This window comes from Lates calcarifer, linkage group LG17 (assembly GCF_001640805.2).
Source record: "Lates calcarifer isolate ASB-BC8 linkage group LG17, TLL_Latcal_v3, whole genome shotgun sequence".
NCBI classification, from domain to species: Eukaryota; Metazoa; Chordata; class Actinopteri; family Centropomidae; genus Lates; species Lates calcarifer.
Genome location: NC_066849.1, coordinates 19,212,119 through 19,231,350, shown reverse-complemented (window position 1 = coordinate 19,231,350; position 19,232 = coordinate 19,212,119). Strand labels below are relative to the sequence as shown.

General features: G+C 42.3%; 1 protein-coding gene across 6 annotated transcripts in view; it reads left to right on the top strand.

Annotated features, from left to right (window-relative positions):
* dennd1b (DENN/MADD domain containing 1B) overlaps nucleotides 1-19,232 on the top strand; it is a 102,826-nt gene that overhangs the window by 17,741 nt on the left and 65,853 nt on the right. For all 6 annotated transcript variants that reach the window (XM_018695390.2, XM_018695381.2, XM_018695372.2 and 3 more), the window contains exon 3: nucleotides 2,437-2,480. In XM_018695390.2, coding sequence (XP_018550906.1) covers nucleotides 2,437-2,480 — 44 coding nt within the window. The remainder of the gene's footprint in view (nucleotides 1-2,436; nucleotides 2,481-19,232) is intronic.

Here is a 19,232-nt window from a genome sequence, read left to right as displayed (position 1 = left end):
GACAAGAAATGAGGCAGAAAGAGGAGAAAAAAATGAGAAGAATGTGCAAAAGAAAAGATGGTAGTAAAGAGTGGTACAGTGACTGGCAGAGAAATGTAGAGGTAGAGCAGAAGAAAAAGAGCCAGTGGATCAGAAAGGAAAGTACACAGGATTATTTTGTATCTTAGGGTTTCACCATGTCAGAAAAGCTTATTATTAAAGTAACTATCCTAAAATGTGGGACATTAAGCCATTTATCATACTGAGGGAATTATAAAAATATAGGCTAGCACTGTAATCGCTGGAAAAGGAGATAAATTAAAGGCCACTGATATAAATTATTGCATTTACAGTTAGTAAACAGCTTCATTTTACATTTTCTGCTGTGTGTTGAATGGAGGCTGTTTGTTGGTACATATGGGTTGCAGCTGATGTCAGAACATGATCTTGAGTTCAGTCACACTCCTCCTGGCTGTACTGTCAAGACAGAGCCCATTGGTTCAGCTGTGAACGTGGACACTGCGGTCAGGATTGTATGGTATGCAGAGAAACCTTCCCCATCCTCATACCCATGCGCACCTGGCCAATCGCTGTGGCAAAGTGGGCAGAGCTGCCAAAAGTTGCAAACACAGAGCACAACAGGCCACCCCCTCCTTTCCTCTTCTCTTCCTGTACCTCCTGTCCCTTTTCCCCTGTCCTGTGTCATTCTCCGGTGAGCAGTTCCCATCCTCTCACCCAGTAAATCAGCATAAAATAGCCCTAACTGTGGCAGATCATAGGGTAGAGAGAAGGGGGTGGGGGTGGTTGGAGTTGGAGTGTAGAGCTTTGAGCTCTGCTGCTTTTTTTTCTGTGCCGCTCTTTTCAAGATGGGGCCCATGAAATTATCCAACAGGATTATGTAAGGCATCATGGACTCCGCTGCGTCCTGTCATCCGTTTGTCCATTGTATTCCCCTCTCTCTCAGACACCCTGCTACTCTACTACTCTACACATTGTGTGTTATTACATATCCTCTTTACTGATCCTGTCTTCTGGCTTTATAATGTCTACATTCAGTTTTTAGGGCATAAACCTAGGGTAGGATGATAACCATATATAACCCTTCTTAAAATGGTCATACATTAATTAAACTCACAGTTTACACTTGTTGAACTCAGGTATTGTTTATTTTTACTAGATTGAGTATGCTATCAAAATATTTATTGCCTCCAGATTTCCTTTTCATACAGCTGGCTTTGTTGAGTCAGAAGTCGGTGTGTGTCCATGAGCCTGTCTGCCTTTTGTATGTCCATAGACAGTGAACCTGGCATGTGAGAACCCGTCTCTTCAAACCCTTGCTGTTCCTGCTGAGGTCACAGAGTGACCTTGGAGCTGTGGAAACCATGTTTACCAGAGACCCCTGTGTTCAGGCTATGGCTGGGTGGCTGCTTCCTTTCAACCACATGGTTTCAAGCCTTAGAGAAACAAGGCTCAGTTTTTATTTTGGAAGCCAGCTGTAAGAAGGATGTAAACATATTGCAAGAGTGACACTAAAGCAGATGTAGTCTGCGAGCTCACTACAGCAAATTGTACAGCAATTTTGTGCAATCTGGCATATTTTTTGTGTGAATTTGCCAGCCTCTTCTTTGCTCAACAATGCTCATCTTCACACATTAGTAATAAGAAAAAAAATGTCTGTTTATTTGTTGTATGCTATGTCTATATTTTGTATATAGAATATTTACAACTTACTTATTTGTGAATTTGTTTGAAGTATATTCTTTTTTTTCTGCAACTAAGGATTATTTAACTTTATATAATGTCTATATAATGTCAGAAACATTGATTTCATATTTAATCTGATCAGCACCCTAAACCCCCAAAGTATTCCATTTATAATAAATGTTTTCAAAGCTTTTGAACTCAATAAGTGATGTAACAGTTAATTGACAATATCAGAACTGGTTAAGTTCCTGTTGATGTACAAATCAGTTAATCTACTTCTCTCAGCACTAATGTTGTTTACTGAAGGAAAAAAATCACAAACCCCCTATTATTATAATAATATACCTTTTAGTTCAGGATTTGCCCATCTCTCCAGCACATATCTAGGCTTGTATCAATGTAGGAATAATTAAGCAAATAAACTAGAGTATGTGCTGATATGACTTTCATAAACGTGTATGATTTGGTATATAATATAAGCTATCATATCTACACTGAGAATATGGATTTGCATATTTACAGCACATACAGCCTAGACACTCTCTCTTGTCTTTCACTGTGCGCTATTCTGTGTGTATGTGTGTGTGTGTAAGTGAGTATATAAGTATAAATGTGTGTGTGAGTGCGTGCACAGACTTGCAGCAGCCACCCTTGCCCCCTCCCCTCTCATTAATATGTATGTGTTCTGAGGCAGCTAGCGAAGACGGTGTGTTTCTCACCAGCTGATTAATGCTGTCTGTCAATTACCTCTAGATCCAACCGTGCTGTGGAGCTTCCCCCAGGACCACACAGACCAGGTTGGAACACACTCTGCTTTTTCATACTTCTCTCACTCTCTTCCTCTCTCTCTCTTTCTCTCTCTCTCTCTCTCTCTCCCTCTCTCCCTCTCCCTCTCCCTCTCCCTCTCTCCAAATCTCCCTTTCACTCACTTGCTCACTGTTACAGACAACCTCCACCTTCTCCGCCTCTCCCAACTCCCTTCCTTTCTTAATGCCCTTACTCACCCTGCCATCCTGTGGTAACCTCCCCCCAACACCTATCACCACCACCACCACCACCACTCTCCTCCTCATTCCTATCTGTGCTTCCTCTCCTCTCTCTCGCTCTCTCGCTCTCTCTCCTCCTCCTCCTCTCTGTCTCTCTCTGTCTCATTGTACGTCTGTTGCTGGTAATGAAAAGCAGTGAGCAGGTCTTCAATAACCGACGAATCAGTAATTATCATGCAACCGTGACAGGAATGCACACCTCTGTTTTCCCCTCTCTCCCTCTCTCTCTCTGTCTCTGTTTGTATCGCTTGCTTTCTTGCTCATTGTCCTACTCAGCCTGCTTCCTTTTGTTTCACATTTATAGCATTATTGGCTTCATTTTCATCCTGAAAGCAAAATCTGCAGCTGTTTTGCAGTACTTTTTGGCACAATATGTTCTTCCCAAACTAGTCAGAGGTAAGTATTGCAGGGTTATATGTACCTTAGTATCTCCTACTAGTTGGTGCAGCTGCTTATTTTTGTTTTTTTGGTAATCATTTCTATTAATTATAATAAAACGTACTCTCCAAAGTGATAGCTGAGGTCCGGGAACACGGAAACATTGCTACAATGAAATCTGAAATGGTAAGAAACACAGTCAGGTGAGCACAGGTTGTGTCAAGTCTAATTATCGAAACCACTTGATTTGGAGGTAAAATTGTCCTCCCAAAATGCCTGCTGTACTCCTTTATTTTTTCTGCACACAACCAACCAAGTACAGTAGGTCAAAGTTTAACCAGAAACTCTGTTGTTACCTGTAATGGATGTGTATGATGGACAGTTTGGGTAATATTTTACGATTCACCTACAGCATATTTTTATCAGCTGTGAAATGAGTGATCCATACTAAATCCACTTTTGTATATCAATGTTGTTTCTGCTCTCAGTGACATTCACTGCCAACTCAATCCCTTCCTCATGCTACATAAAAATGATTTCAATATGTTCCATGCAATGAGGTGAACGCGATTAAAATATGGGAAAAGGAGAGCACTTTCTGGTATTGGATCTGTACTTGTTATCAGAGTTGGTATAAGGAGATAAAAAGTTGGATCGGTGCATTTAGAGTTTCCTCTTCCAGAGAAGTTTTGCTTGCCTGGGGGTTTGCTTAACTAGTTTATTGTTTGAATGCTTGTGTTTATTGCCCCTATACAGTAACATCACTGCGCTTAATTTGATGAGTACCAAGTTATCATTGCTGATAGAAACGATGGCCAAAACTACTGTTGTCATAAACATGAACAGTTCTCTAAGCCAGTTGTAAATCTTATCAGCTCTCTCTGGGGGACATTACGCACACTTTGGAATAATTTAAACTTGATTTAATGCATTTTCTATTTAAAAGGCCTGCTCTTTACCCTTAGAAAAACAGAGTCTCAGCAGGATGCCTTTGTTTTTTATCTGTGGCTTCACCTTCAAAGCACAACAGTGTAGACCCAACTTGATCGGAACGATTGCACAGCCTGTAATAATGTGTATTCATTTCTGTGTTGTGCATGTCACTCTAAAAGTCGATTAGACTGAATCGTTCAGTTGTGATGACTCCATGACTCCTCTCTGTGGCTGTGACTTTTCAGGCAGTGTGTATGTGTGTGTATGATTTTTGCACTGACAGTTAGATTTGACAGGGGAACAAAAAACAACAACAACAAGACATGCAGCGTATTGTCTCTGTGCCAAGACAAGTCACAGGACAAAACAGGACCTGGAGCAAATCATCACTGGACAGATGACTGCAGCAGCCCATCAGTGGTAGATGGGAAGAACTGGACAAGTAAAAAAAAAAAGAAAAAAAAGAGAGACAACAATATGTGCGTAGGCTAACTATTTCTTAACACAGCAGCCATGCCAGTGAGTTTAAACAGCTCTCCTGCCGCTCTGATCCACTTTGAGGAATAAACGGGCTTGTAAAAAGATGCTTCAGGCGATGTCTGCCTGCCCCACAAGAACCAGAGCATGCTATCAGAGTAAGCGGTGGAGGGAGTGAGGGAACGAGAGTGTGAGCAAGAAATTACAGACGTACAGAGGTAGGCACAGGAAATGGTAGTGAAGGAAGAGGAGCAAAAAGAGCAACTGAATCCAGGAGAGATGAATTCAAAAAAAAATTGTGTAAACATAGTGTATGTGTTGACGTGGGCCTGCCTCATCCTTCTTCTCCAGCATGTCTCTTCTTTTCAGCCCCCCCACAACCTCACTTTTGTTTCATTCTGTTGTCGACCAGATCGTTTGTGTGGATAAGATGGCCCTTAAGATGGCTAGTTAGCGTGCTGTGTACAGAGGGATTGGCCCTTTCCCCCATATACATAAAGGCTGTATTCACGGGCCTCATTACCAGGATTAGGGCTCCTTTCCTCCTTTGTGGGGCTGTAGGCTGGAGTCCTCTGTAGCCACAGTCTCTGTCTCTTTTCTGTGGCCCGAGCTGGCCAGCATATGGCAGCAGCAGCCAACAGTCTCCGCAGAGGGGCTCAGAGCTCAGAGCTCAGAGCAAGGCCTCCTTTTGTTTAGGCCGTTATTGTTGCTCAGCGTAATGACATTTGTAGGCCGTAGGATCGGGGTGGAGGGGTTAGTCTACCCCAGGGGAGAAGGGGAGAGAGAAGGAGACAGAAAGAGGGAGAAAGAGAGGGAGAGGGATAGGGATGGAAGGAGGGGGAGAGGCAAAGACATGAAGACAGACAGGAGTGTGGATTATGGAAATATGAATTGATTTTTTTCTGTTCTGTGGTAGAATAGAAAGCTCAAAGGAGAACAGACTGCAGGCTGGCTGGCACGCCGGGGTGGTGCTGGGGAAGTATGAAGTGAGAGGCGCTTGCTCCCTCTTTCTTTCTCTCCCCCTCTTTTCCTTTTTTCCTTCTGCTCCCCCTATTCCTCCCTCAGCCCCTGAGACTCTTGATGCCCTGGTCATCTGCAGATGCCACTTGGATAGAGAGGGAGAGATGGAAGAGAGGGAGGGGAAGAGAGAGGTGGCTAAAGCATATATTTGAATTGCAAGAGGGGCTTGCTTTTTTTTTTTCGCAAATGGAGCAGACAGATGGAAATCTGTCCGTTTCCTCTCAGATCTCATCCCAAAGTTGTGGAAAAACACAGTAGACAGAACACACACACACACACACACACACACACACACACACACACACACACACACACACTGACACACAAGCACACAAACTGAAAATGATTCTGCCAGTTAATTCTAGCTAACCACAGTGTGGTGTATAAAGCCCACTTCACTGTAGAGAACAGAGGATAATATGATAAACACTCAGCAAGTTCCACAAACAGAAGACTATTTGAAAACCTATAGAGACTGAGAGCAACACAATATTTAAAAATGTTAAGTTACTCCACACACCCTAGGCACTTCTGCACCTCTCAGCCCAGGACAGCAGAAATATATTTCTATAGCCAACAGACTGCAGCACTGATTTCGGTTTTCATATATATCTGTGTTTATCTTTCTGTTTATTTATGTGATAGTGTTGGCCTTTGGTGACTATTTCATTTTCAGTAGGTTAAGTCATATTATGCAAGTCATAAGTTAAGTCATTAAGGCATATTATGCAAGTATAATCTCAATGAACAAAAACGTTACAAATTACATAAGCTGTCTCTGGAAAAATATCCAAGTCCAGGCCGTTGGTAGTGGTGTATAGGTGTGGGGATTTTTTTCTTAGCACACTTTGGGCCTCTTCATACTCTAGCAATCATTGTTTAATGCCACAGCCTATCTAAATATTGTTTCTGACTGATGCACCATTACAAAGCAAATGTAGCATCAAACTGGTTTCATGAACATAACAGTGAGTTAGTTCAGTGTACTTCAGTGACCTCCCCAGTCTCCAGATCTGAATCCAATAGAACACCATTGGGATGTGGCAGAACAGGAGATTGGCAGCATGAATGTGCAGCTGACAGATGTGCAGAAATTATATGATGCAATCACGTCAACATGGACCAGTGACCAGTATTGGTATGATATTCATCTCTCTCTCTCTCTCCTGCTTTTTTGCACATTTCTTTCTTACAGTTTAGTAGCTTTCCTCCCCTAGTGTACTTGCATATCATATCATGCATGCACAAAGAGATAATGTTGTGTTTGCTTTATTGGCATATCACTGTTAGAGCTGCTGTTAATCTTTTCCATAATTTTCAGTCTCCAGTCCTGTCTGTTTCTTTCTCCACTATCATGCCCATTTTTTTTTATTTTTGTAGTATCCCTTCATCCCTTCTGTCCCCTTTGTATCTCTCACTCCTTGCCAGTTCATAAACCCGCTTGTTTCCAAAAACTTCATCTCATATTTCCTCTCACAAGCCCCTGTTGCAGGAAATAGCAAATTACGTACAAACTGCATTTTTTTTTGCCAGTCTGGTTACAGCATAATATCCAGAGAGAAAGAAAAGAATTATTGAATTATGAATAGATTTTCCTGCAAGGTCTTCTCTCGGCTAACTTAAGTTGATGTTAACTCTCTATGGCCATTCCACACATTTTAATAGGGAACCTTTGATATTCCTGCTGCATACTGCATCAAGTTGACCACATAACATGCTGTCTTTCATTTACGCCAAGGCTACAGTAGGTATGTTTCAATCCTAAAAGGAAATATGCTATGTATAATTTATTTGTCATATTAAATGCATTCCAGGTTATTTAAAAAAATGCAGCAATGTACTGTTCCCTTGTACAGTGTGTGAGCAATTTTGCTGTGATTTTGTACATTGACTGCTTTCTTCTATGATGTAGGTTTTTTAAATAAATGTCATAGTTTGGTGCAAGACTAGGAGTCAAGAAGCTGCCCTTTGGCTCTGTTGGACTGACACCACTACCTGATGTATGCTGCAGGTTTTTTAAATTGTAACAGATATATATATATATATATATATATATACACACACACACACACACACACTCTCTTTTATAAGTGTATAATGCTCCTGTCTGGGAGCACCACTGTCAAGGTTTCTGAGCTGCAATGACTTCAGGCTGAACTAAACTTATTTCCTGTTCAAGTAGTCCTGTATATACATCTCTGCTCAAAAGCTCACTGTGTCATCAGTCAGACAGAAGGGAGGGACAGACAAAGAGAAAGAGAAGAAGAGAGGCGGACAGTCTCTGGAGGCTTCAACCTCGGCAACTCAGAGTTTTGCTCTGACATCACGCTCCATCAGGACAGGCTGCCTGACATGCTGTGATTGGTGGCCACAGCTATGTGGACTGGCCCTGGGTAGGGGTGGGGGTGGGGGTTTGGAAAGGGAGAGGTCAGGTGGGTGGGTGGATGGGTGGGCAATGGAGTGGTGGTCTGAGGGATTGAGGTAAAAGTGAGGAGATTGTGGATATGATTGGTGACTTCAGCCCTGTGGGATCAGAGTGTTGACCCTGAGGAGAGAATGAGATAGTGGGTGAGAACAGCGTTGGAGAAGTCAGGGTGGGTGTGAGGAGGTTCAGCAGCGAGGGGCCAGAGATGCTAACTTGAAGACAGTGATGTGTGGCCCCCAGTTGAGACCTTGTATAGGGAGTGATATAGAAACGTTGTATAGGGGAAGAGGTAGATGTGAGAGGAAACAAAGAGAAGAAGTTGAGTTTAAAAAGAGATGTATGACAAAAAGGGTGACAGTTAAGGTGGGAAGCAGGTGAAGAAGTCATGAAAATTTGTGGGATAGTGAGGTAGAAAGATGAAGGGAAGGTGAGAGGCATGTGGAATGGAGAAAAAATGGAGGACAGTGAAAAGTAGAGAGACAGAGTGAGTAAGTTTGGCAGTTAGGAGAGTTGGTAGTGTGAAAGTTTTAGGAATGCGATGTTGTGGTTGCAGAAATCCAAAAATGTATGTTTTTTTTGTTGGTTTTTTTTGTGAAGTGTAAATTTCATGGTCTCAAGGTCTACAAACCCAACACAAAATCAGAAATTATATGTTGTCCTTACTCAAGTTGTTTCTGTAGTTTCTGACAAATTCAGATTGTGAAGTCCCATGAATTAGTAATACAGTAGGTGATATCCTCAATGACATACTAATGCACCACATATTAAAGTTTGTATATGTTGAGTGCAATTGACAGAGGGAGACAGGCATTGATAGCTGTGAAGGAGATGATGCCGGACAGAAAAATGCAACAACTCTGTCAGACCAGAGGCTTTTCACAAGGACAAAGCCATCTTCCCCACCCATCCTCCAAAAAAGATGGAAGACAGAAAAGTAGTGATTTTGTGTGGTGAGCTGTGAGTGTCTTGTCAGCTCTTTGGGTGCTGCTGCAGCCAGTTATATGAAGCTGTAATAGCAAGGCACAAGGTGTGGGAAACTGAGAGATGAAAAAGATGGAAATTCATGCCTTTTCTTGTTTGCGTGTGGAGAGGTATAGACTCTAAATATGTGTGTGTATGTGTGTGTGTGTGTGTGTGTGTGTGTGTATTTGCGTACATGTATGTGTGTGATGTCTCAGTGTGTCACAGGTTCTCGTCTTTCCCCTTCACTGCACCCTGACAGTGGTGTCAAACAAGGCCTCATATGATCTGAGTATGTCTTTGAGAATATGTGTGTGTATGTCTGTGGGTTGATAGTGTTTTTATTCTCTTTCCGAACCCTTTTCACCTCAGATCCCTGGAGTGTTCCAGGGTCTTGCCTAATGGACAGTCTCGCCCTGCTAAGCTGGCCTTTTGCTCGGGCACTGAGCTGGACGCCTAACTAGGGCCCTTTGTTGCTCATGGGTCCTGATTGCACTGACCTCTGGGCTCGCTTCCTGGGAGAAGAAGGGTGGTGGAGAGGGAAGAGCAGAGCAGGGGAAGTGTTTTTACGCCCCGTTGCTCACATCTCTCCAGCATCGCCCAGTGACTGGCAAAAAGAAAGTGGTGGTGTGTTTTGGCAGTGGACTAAAAAGCTGTTGGCTGCTTGTCTTTCCCAAGCTGCAGGTGGACAGTAGAGGATTCAGCTACAGATGCACCCATCCTATGAGTCATATAAGCTAACCGCACTTTGGCTCCTCTGCCATTTGATTTTAAAAGATTAGTTTTCTACATTTCAGAATTGGAGCACTGGTGCTGGCACAGTGCAGTTGGGATGACCACAAAAGACAACCCTACAGGGGAAAACGTTTGTGACGTTAAGCCATACTCCGGATTCATTCAAAGCACACACTGTGTGTGTGTGTGTATCAGATGTTAAACATGTAGCTGTTGTTGTGGCCTGTGTGAAACAGTTTCTGGACACATGGCCACAGTAAGGGAACAGAGATTTTAGAATAGGGAACAGGGAGATTGTTAGTCATGTGGTAAAACATTGTTCCACCTTGTTTTGTTTCGCAATGAAATCTTGAATTCAGCATCCATTTGTCAGAGCTCCTTGTTGGTTTTAACATATGCAAACTGGACCGGTGTCACGCTGCAGCACATATGCTCTGAAATGTATGTATTTTTGAGAATGCTGCCAAACTCTCTCAGTATCATGGCTGCAGTCACAGAGGAAGAAAGAGCGCATCTACATTTGGAAACAAGTTGTCCCTGTCAACCAGGAAGCTCATATTTACAGAATCAGATGCCAGACTTAACCCAAACCACATATTGCTGTTGCCAACAGAGCTATCACACATATAACGATGTGGCTTAATTGGCATGCATTTTTCCTTAACTACCCCATGCGTGGCACAACCAGCAGCCACCAGCCAGAGACAGAGATAGAGGCAATGGCAGAACAAATAAAAGGAGAGAAGGATGGAGAGCGGGAGGGGAAGGAGAGGGAGGAAGAGGAGGGTGCAGTGATGACCTGACCCTCTCTGCTAGATTCCATGTACATCTGTCAATGAGACGTCCGCAGCCAAATGTTTAGGAGCCAGTGTTGCACTGCTGCGCCCCTGCTGAGCTGCAACGTATACATTCTTTGTGTGTGTATGTGTGTGTGTGTGTGTGTGAGTGAGTGAGTGAGTGAGTGAGTGAGTGTGTGAGTGTGTGACGCCATGTGTTAGAGGCAGGCCCACATCAGGGTTCATACAGTCGAGCTAAGCCCAGTGGGAGCTGAAAGCTTAAAGAAGGAAATCCCCCCCGGCTGCTTTGTACACACACACACACACACACATACACACACGTGCTCTCTCTCTCCTCTCTCTCTCTCTCTCTCTCTCTGTCTCTCTCTCTCTCTCTCTCTCTCTCTCTCTCTCTCTCTCTCTCTCTCTATCTCTCTATCTCTACCCCTCTCCTCCTGGCACTTCATTAATGAAGCCCATGCTTGTATGTTTGGGGCATATGCAGCTCTCTTGGCCCAACACTACAAGTGTGTTTGTGGGTGTGTGTGTGTGAGAGAGTGTGTGTGTTAGGGAGTGAGACATCTCCCCCTATCACATGGTAATATATTCAGTGGAAGATCTCGGCAGAGGCATAATACTGCCGCTCTCCCCTGTCTGAGCCCATCTGTGATATGTAGAAAGGACATCAGCAGGACAGGGTATTAGCACTGGAATAATGCACACTGTTATTGTTGACGCCACATACTTATTCTCCGAGCAATATGCCCCCTCACCCCATAACATAAATACATCCATTGTGGAAAAAGCAGAAAATAAATGAGTGCAATACAATGGACGGCATGTATACTACCCCAGTGGAATTTAATGTTGGACGTGACTCATTAACAGCTGATAGATGGGGAATGTTGTTTGGGACTGGACATAGTTACACAATTATTGAATTCATCCTACGTGTCCATTATAGCCTTAAAAAAAAAAAAAGCGAAAGTGAAGTGACATTTTACCCTCCTTGTAAAGACAACACTGCGGGTAAAAGCAATGGCTTCTGGGCAACTGATTTCCCAGTGACATTTCCATTCAAGAGGTGGGTATAAGGTGTTGAAGCCAGTAGAAACTTCTGTTGTTAAGTGGTTCACAGGAGGCCAGAGCGACAGCCTTCATTTTGTCCTTGGTTTAGACGTTTGTGAAGCCCTTGAGGGTCCAGAAGTACAGATTTGAAAATGACAACTATTTTCAACAAACATTCCTCTCTCTATAGAGGTGGCACATACACATATGAATATAGGAACACATATACCTGCCATGTGTTGTCATGTGCTTGAAGAGGCCAGAAAATCAATCTGCCACCTTCAACACCTTTTGAAGAAGGGGCTGTGGTAACACGGGACTGCTGTTAACCAAAATAACCTCCCTCACCAGTGACATTCTGCATCAGAGGGGTCACAGGGAAGAGAAACTAGTGGAGGGGATTTAAAAAAATATATATCCAGAAAGAAAAAAATCCTTTTTCCCCAATCTCCCTCTCCTATCAGCCTGGGCAGAATGAGCAAGAATGTGAAAATGTAACGCCCCCGTGTCAATTTGAAAGTGCACCTCATCGGCTCATGGTGCCCCTCCACCTCTTCTCCATCGCTCCCCCCCTCTCCACCTTCCCCCCTCTCAAGCAGCTCTGTTGCTTTGGTCCGACTCTGAAGGCCGTTCTTATTACCGGCACAGAGCGCAGGTCAGAATGGCAAGCCGGCAGCATACTATTAAAGCCTAATGAAAGGAATCTCTGCAGGGTCTGAGGTCTGCAGCGGCCAGAAGAGGCTGTGCCTCTGCCCATTGTTCTTCTGCTTCTCTCCTCACTATTCTGTAGGCTTTTTATTCCATCTCTAAATCTGGCTTCTCTTCTGTCTTCCCTGTGTCTGTCTGTGTCTGTCACTATCTTTGTCTCTCACTCATTTTCTGTCTTTTTCTTCTTCTCTCTTACTCTGTATCTTTATGTTTCACTTTACCTGCATTTGCATTTCAGATGGTGCGTTTTAGTTTTGTTTTCACTCCTATAAATGTGTTGAACTTCCCATAAAATGTAGCTATGTGCTTATATAAGTGCGCTGTTTAACAAATTCTATTTGTTTCCCCAGTGGAAATTTTAAGACAAGGCTTAAGTTTCCCTTCCTATTACCGTTGCTGTTGCATGTTGTTCAGTAAGGCCTTGGAAATAAACATATGTTCATTTCATTTTTCAACATATGGCCCCAGCTGACCACCTTATAATCATCTATGCAGGAATCACTGATATTAATTGAAGAAAATGAATTGAGCACACTGATCTCCACCATAGAGTCATCTTTATTTATGCCTTCTGGACAAGAAGGTCAGAGGTCAGGGTCACCTTCAAAAGTCGGATCCTAGAGTAGAGAGAGAGTGTCTTGCTCCAGACACAGATATGTCCTGACATCGGGTGGCAAATCCTGGTTTCCACTCTTTAAATTTACTATCTGTGACTTACAGTAGCCACTCGCCACTTGTGTTGTGAATTTCTAACAAAATATAGCAGAAAATGTAGCTTTGTCATTTCTGTCACATTCTCTGAGAACACATTTACATAGTCAAAGTGTGGTTTACAATGAAATGCACATCTGTCTGTGGTCAAGCAGTTTTTAACTAAAATGTGACTCATGCAACATGTTCCAGTGGCCACCATGCCTGCATTTATTTCACAAGGATAGAAAATAATGGTATTGTTCAGGAAGATGCAGTGGGCTGGTAAACATTATTGAAGGCAGAAGTTGCTGATATAGATTGTATGATACTTGTAAAGCACTGGATTAATATGCTGTATTCTTTAACACGATGGGAGATTAATCTCTTGTGCCTTTTTTCCATATTTATTGGCTAGTTGAATGTTTGGAGGTATTCGTATGGGCTCTATGAAAATCAACAAAAAATGGAAGAATATAATTTGTGGTTTTGTTTGCCTCAATGGAACAAAAACATCATGTCATAGCCAATGCTATCTTCAATTTCGATGCTCCATTAAGGAATTAACATTTGAATTTCCTCAGTTTATTTTCAACTTCAGCATCACGGTTGAGTTTTATTGTCATTTTTCCACACATATACTTGACATGCATAGACAAAGCAGCCCTTCAAACACTACAAAATATTAAGAGTAAAAGTGAGCACTTTTGCATTACTGTCAGCAACTTAGATGCACAAGATCTTCTGTATTTTCTCCTCTTGTAGCAATCTTGACATGTTAGTGGAAGTCTGGCAGAACAGTTAAATTTGCAAGATTTAAGTCACCAGCGATCACTGATGTAGCCGCACAGCTCTTGCAGGTAGGCCGCTACAATAACAACAGTGGTGAATTCCCTCAGTAGATAATAAGGCTGGCTCTAGACAATTGGGAACTACACCAGTAGGGCATAGACAGCAGCTTGTATCTCTTCTTTCTCACCCTCTGTCTTTCCATCTTTCTCTCTTAGTATATTTGCTTCTGTATTTCCTTCAGTCTCTTCCTCTCTGTCTCTCTCATTGAAGTATCACATCCAGTAACCTTCTGGTATCTGAAGAAACAGGAAGTTGTTCAGGAAGTTTGCTGTTTACAGTATATTAGATCACAGACTAACTCACTCCCTTTTTCCAGTAAAAGTACTGATAGCCGTCAGTTCATCACTTGCTCAGTGCCAAAATGTATGAGTCGTTTATTTGTGACTTTGTATTTTTGTCAATTTTGAGCTGTTCTAATACACCAGTCTACCCAATCATGGTTTCATACCATCATACATTTTTATTCTGCATTATTTATTTTATTCCCCTGTCTCTCTAAAACCAAGGCTCAGCTGTCCTTGTGCCTTTACACATTGCAAATGAATGCATATCCATGCAAATTCTTAAAAAGAAAGGCTGAGAATTTGAATATTTTGCTTAAAGCTGCACCCAGGTCGACCCTGCCATTCGGCATTTGAAAGCAGTGTGTCTGTTTGAATACTGAGGATCTCTCTTTGTCATGTTCGCCAGAGGGGCTGGGTGAGCGAACCAGCACCGGCAGGATGGGCAGAGATCGGCTGGGTAGCTGCACACAGACAGACTAATTGGGAAAAGGGGGGCGAAAGGGGGGACGAGGGGTGTTGGTAAGGGTGAGGAAAAGGTGGGGTATGCAGGAAGGGGGGAATCTAAGATGACGACAGGGGGCTTGGGAGGGAGGTGAAAGAGGACGGAGAATGGGGGATTGAGGGAACGAGAGAGAAGGGAAGGAAGAAGGGAGGTGATGAAGAGGGCACAAGAGCGTGTGGTAGGAAGAGGTGAAGAAAGGGTGAGTGGAGACACTGTGGTTTCCAGTGCTGATGTGTTAGTAGCCCTGCTGACTATGTCATTATACTGTTGAAGCGCTGGCTGGATAACCAGGGTCCATGCCTACTGCAAAGCACTGTAGCCTCTTACTGTGTTTGACACATGATAGCTTTGCACAAACTGGTTTTCTTGCAGTTATTAAACATTTCAAACAGGAACTGGAACCTCAAAGTCTCACGGTGTAGCTTTGAATCCAACAGAGCAGGCATCCATTGAGGAATACTCTCATATAGATGTCTATTTATTTTTTCCAATGTCCAGAGAAGTATGACATTATTAATGTGAAGTATCTAGGAAGTCAACTGTGCAGTGCACAGCTATGAAACGGCACCATGGTATTATTATCATATTGGATCATGATAATGACTTTATATAACTAAGAGGTAATGAATTTTGAAAAGTTGTGAGCAGGAACCAGCCAGGCTGTTTCAAAGATGATATATTTGTGTGACAAGGTGAATGAATTTCCACATTCCTAAAACTAAATTATGTTATATAGCATTCAACTACTGTGTATAGTGACCCAAGTTAAAAATAAGAAGATTAACAACAAAATATCTCCTCTCAAGCTCCATGCACTGGGCCTTACAAGCATATATTGTGGTTCTCGTCAGTGGATAGATTTTGGTCAGTTGTCATAGTTTTAAAATTCTGAAGAATAGAAGCATTGTGGCTTTTCTTTTAGACTCATGGGTATTTAATTAGACCATGTGCTCTAATTAAATGTATAATATAAATAATAAACATAGCTCCCTGAGAGTTGTTGGAATTTTAGTTGAAAATAGTTAAATTAATTCCATGAGGAATGAATTCCATTTTGTGTAATGATGTAAAAGCTGTCAGTATACAGAAAGTAAGTTAAAACAATGACATTTCTGGAGGGAGTTTGTTAACCTCTAGAGAGAACATAACTGCTGGTTTGATGCCCCAGTCCCTCGATGACTTGTCCACATTAGCCAACCCAGTGTGATACACAGCTCCAGAGCCGAGTGTACAGTTTATAGCTGAATTGACATGGAGATGCACAGATGAGATGTGCACTGTTCTGTTTTAGATGTTTAAATGTGTTTTCATACCTTTCCAGCTTTAATTGATATCTATTCATTTCCATATGGTATAAAAGAATCTACTTGCAAAGACTTACAGTAACTCGAGTTAGGTAATTCATTGCAGTGAACATCTTGTCTGCATTATTCTGAATTATGTTATTTTTGTGTGGTAATGCAGCACAGGCTTTTCACATCAGTCTGCACTTACAATTGCATTACCAGGAAATAATAAATTAACTTTGACAAAAAAAATAAAAGCAGACATGTTGTACACTGTGATGGATTATACAGTGAAATAGACATTCAGAAATATAAAACAGTACAGCATGCTTTGAAAACAGCTGACAGTAATGTAAAGTATATGTGAATTGTAGTAATGGGCTAACACATGCAAAAACACTGCTATAGTTCTTTAAAGTCTGTTTCTAATATTGGTATACTAGTGGTACATTTACAAATTTGCCTGACACCAGCCTCCATTCCTCCTAAAACTACATCCTCTACAGAGGGCTCTGGGGGCCATGCTGCACTGAACTAGGTTGAGTTACACTGGGTAGCTAGCTAGATTGATCTGGCTGCAGTAGCCAGGGGAATATAAAGCAGGGCAGGGGCTTAAAGTCTGAGTCCCCCCAGGGAGGAGTCCTCTCTGCATGGGGAGAGGGGCATGAACTGAGCTGCTTCTCTCTCTCTTCCTCCCCCCTTCCTTGCTCCCTCCCTCCTTCTGCTGTTCTGTCCGTCCATCGAATATCTTCCCCACCTCTCCCTTCCCTGTGACATTCACTCTTGTCAGTCTCTCTTACCTGCCTCCATCTTTCTCTCCCTGTGTTTTTCTTGTTTTTTTTTCTCATATTTTATTATTTTCAGCATTTTCTCTCTTTTACGCCATCCTCATTCTCACAATCCTTTCATCCACATTTTCTCTAAAACACCCCTCTGTCTCTCTTCACTATATTTGCAAGCATATGGGAAAGTGAATATTGCTCATGAAGTTCACACCCAAAATGAAACACCATGGCCAATGCTGAGTTTAGTATTTAATCCATTTATAAAGGACGCTTTTTTTTTTAACTGGTTAACATCATTCTGTCCACTTGCTATGATCTTAAAAGCTGGTTTTCCCCTTTTAGTGATGGTGAGTGGCCAAGAGGGGAGGCGCATGTGTATGTGTGTTAGAAACAGTCAAGCTGAGCCCACACATTATCTGTCACGTGTCAAATCCCCCTAGTGCCCGCTGTATGCCTGGACCATATATAGCTTAACCTGCCACAGTTACTTCTAAAAAGAATGAGGGTATGGCAGGAATAAAAGTGAAGTTTAGGCCTATTTTTTAAGAGCAGAAAAGCAAGAGTGCCGCCCTGTGCTGCAAAGTTTGTTGCTCTTCCCCTGCTGTATTGTGCTATTCTGCTGGGGTATGGTGCAAAGCTGCACGGTGCTGCTGTGTGCTGTTGTAGTGTTGTGGTGCAGTGATAGCAGGATCGTCCGCTGGGGGAACCCAGAGCATTCTGTCTCACTGAGTGATACCCCTGTCTCCACTCACGATAAACAGCACACACACGCGCAATCACACACACACACACACACACTCTTGCACATACACCAGTGTCTGCCAAGCCCAGCCTAGCAGCAGATTCCTCCCTCATCCCCCCCCCCCCTCGCAAAGCTGCAAATATATTAGCTGCCTCTTTTTCTTTTGTCTTGGGAAAATGGCAAGCAGGGGGAATGTGTGTGTGTGTGGTAACAGTGGAGGTGGTGGGGTCCTTACTGTACTAAGAAACTGCGGAAGAACACCCCCTTTGTGCCATTCCTGTTTAGATATCCCCACGGTATAGGGCCCAGTCATGGAGAGAGGGAAGCGGAAACAGAGCTTCATATGCGTAAGAGTTACCGGTAAAACAGGTATCATGTTGGAAACAGAAAATAGACTGACAGATGAGGAAAAAAAAAGAAAGATTGGGAGTTGCATATCACATACAAGTGCTCTATTTTTTGGTTTGAACTGAAAGAGGTGTTGGAAAAGAAACACTGTTGAGCTCAGTATAAAGGGTTGATTCATCCAAATTACCAAAAAACATATTTGCTCACTTACCTCTAGTGGTACTGGATATAGCCATGCAGATCATTTTGGTTTTATTTGCCCAGATTTTGAGGTATCTTTTTTCCTTTTCTTTTCTTTTTGTTTTGAGCTATTAGTCTCTGTGGTCTCTTCGTATGTGGAACCATTTTCTGCCAGAGGAATAGACCCAATGAAAACTTTTGACAGTGAAGGCTGTGGAGTGATGGAGATTCCAGAAAGACAGACTCGCTAATAAAACGTCATTTTTTCAATTCTGTGCTAAATTTAGTTCTGTTTGACCCTTTTGTGTTTGGGTGGAGTCAGAAATTTTAGAGAGGAATATCTCAAAAACCAACATGACCAAAACATAAGACCAAAGCTTTTACATTACAGTAGTCAGGTTTTGTTTTGGGGTGTGTTTGCTCATCAGCAACTTCCCTTCAGAGTTTGTATTGATTTTCTACAGTATGTACAGTCAACATAACATTTAGTGATTAAATAACAAAGTTCCACTCACTCCCATCCTTACAAAAGAGGAGTGGTTGTCATATTAATGTAAATATATTTAAGATGAAATTATCAGGCTATTGATCAGTAAGTCTATTGGAAGTTAACCAGCAGCTACTCTGACTTTTGAAGCACATATGCCATGCATTCACTGCTTCTGCTTTCTCACATGTGAGAATCTGTTTTATATAATTGCTAATTGAATATCTAACAAATTTTAAAATGCCATCTCAAGCCCTGATGAATTTTAATTGATTGATTTAATTGTTTAATGGAGGAAATAGTCAACAGATGAATCGATGAAGAAAATAATTTGCAGCTTCAGCATCTGTCCCACAGGGCTCAGCCGTCAAATCTCTTTAATGGCTAAAGACAGTAGATTAAAAATGTCCATATACTGTATGGTGTCAGTATACCCAAGGTTCTGATGTGTATGGTGTTTAAGTGTTTATATATATATATATATATATATATATATATATATATATATATATAGAACATGTCTGTTGTTTCTATGACACATTATACACACATTCAAACACACCATCTCCCATTGGTCCTGTATGAGATCAGAGTCTCTGCAGCCCCTCGACTGTCACTCAAACACGGATACCTGATGTGGGCGGGGCTGTGACAACTCTCAAATCTGGCAAGTCAAATGTTTTTATTTGTAGGGAAAACGACTGCCTGTGTGCGTGTGTGTGTGCGCATGTGTGCATGTGTGTGTGTGCGTGTGTGTGTCTGTTTGGGTTTGTGTGCCATATGCAGTGCGCCAGGGAGGGCTCTCTGGAACATATTGGTGTGCGTACATAGTGGTTAATAATAGTAGCAAACGCATACAGCGATGGC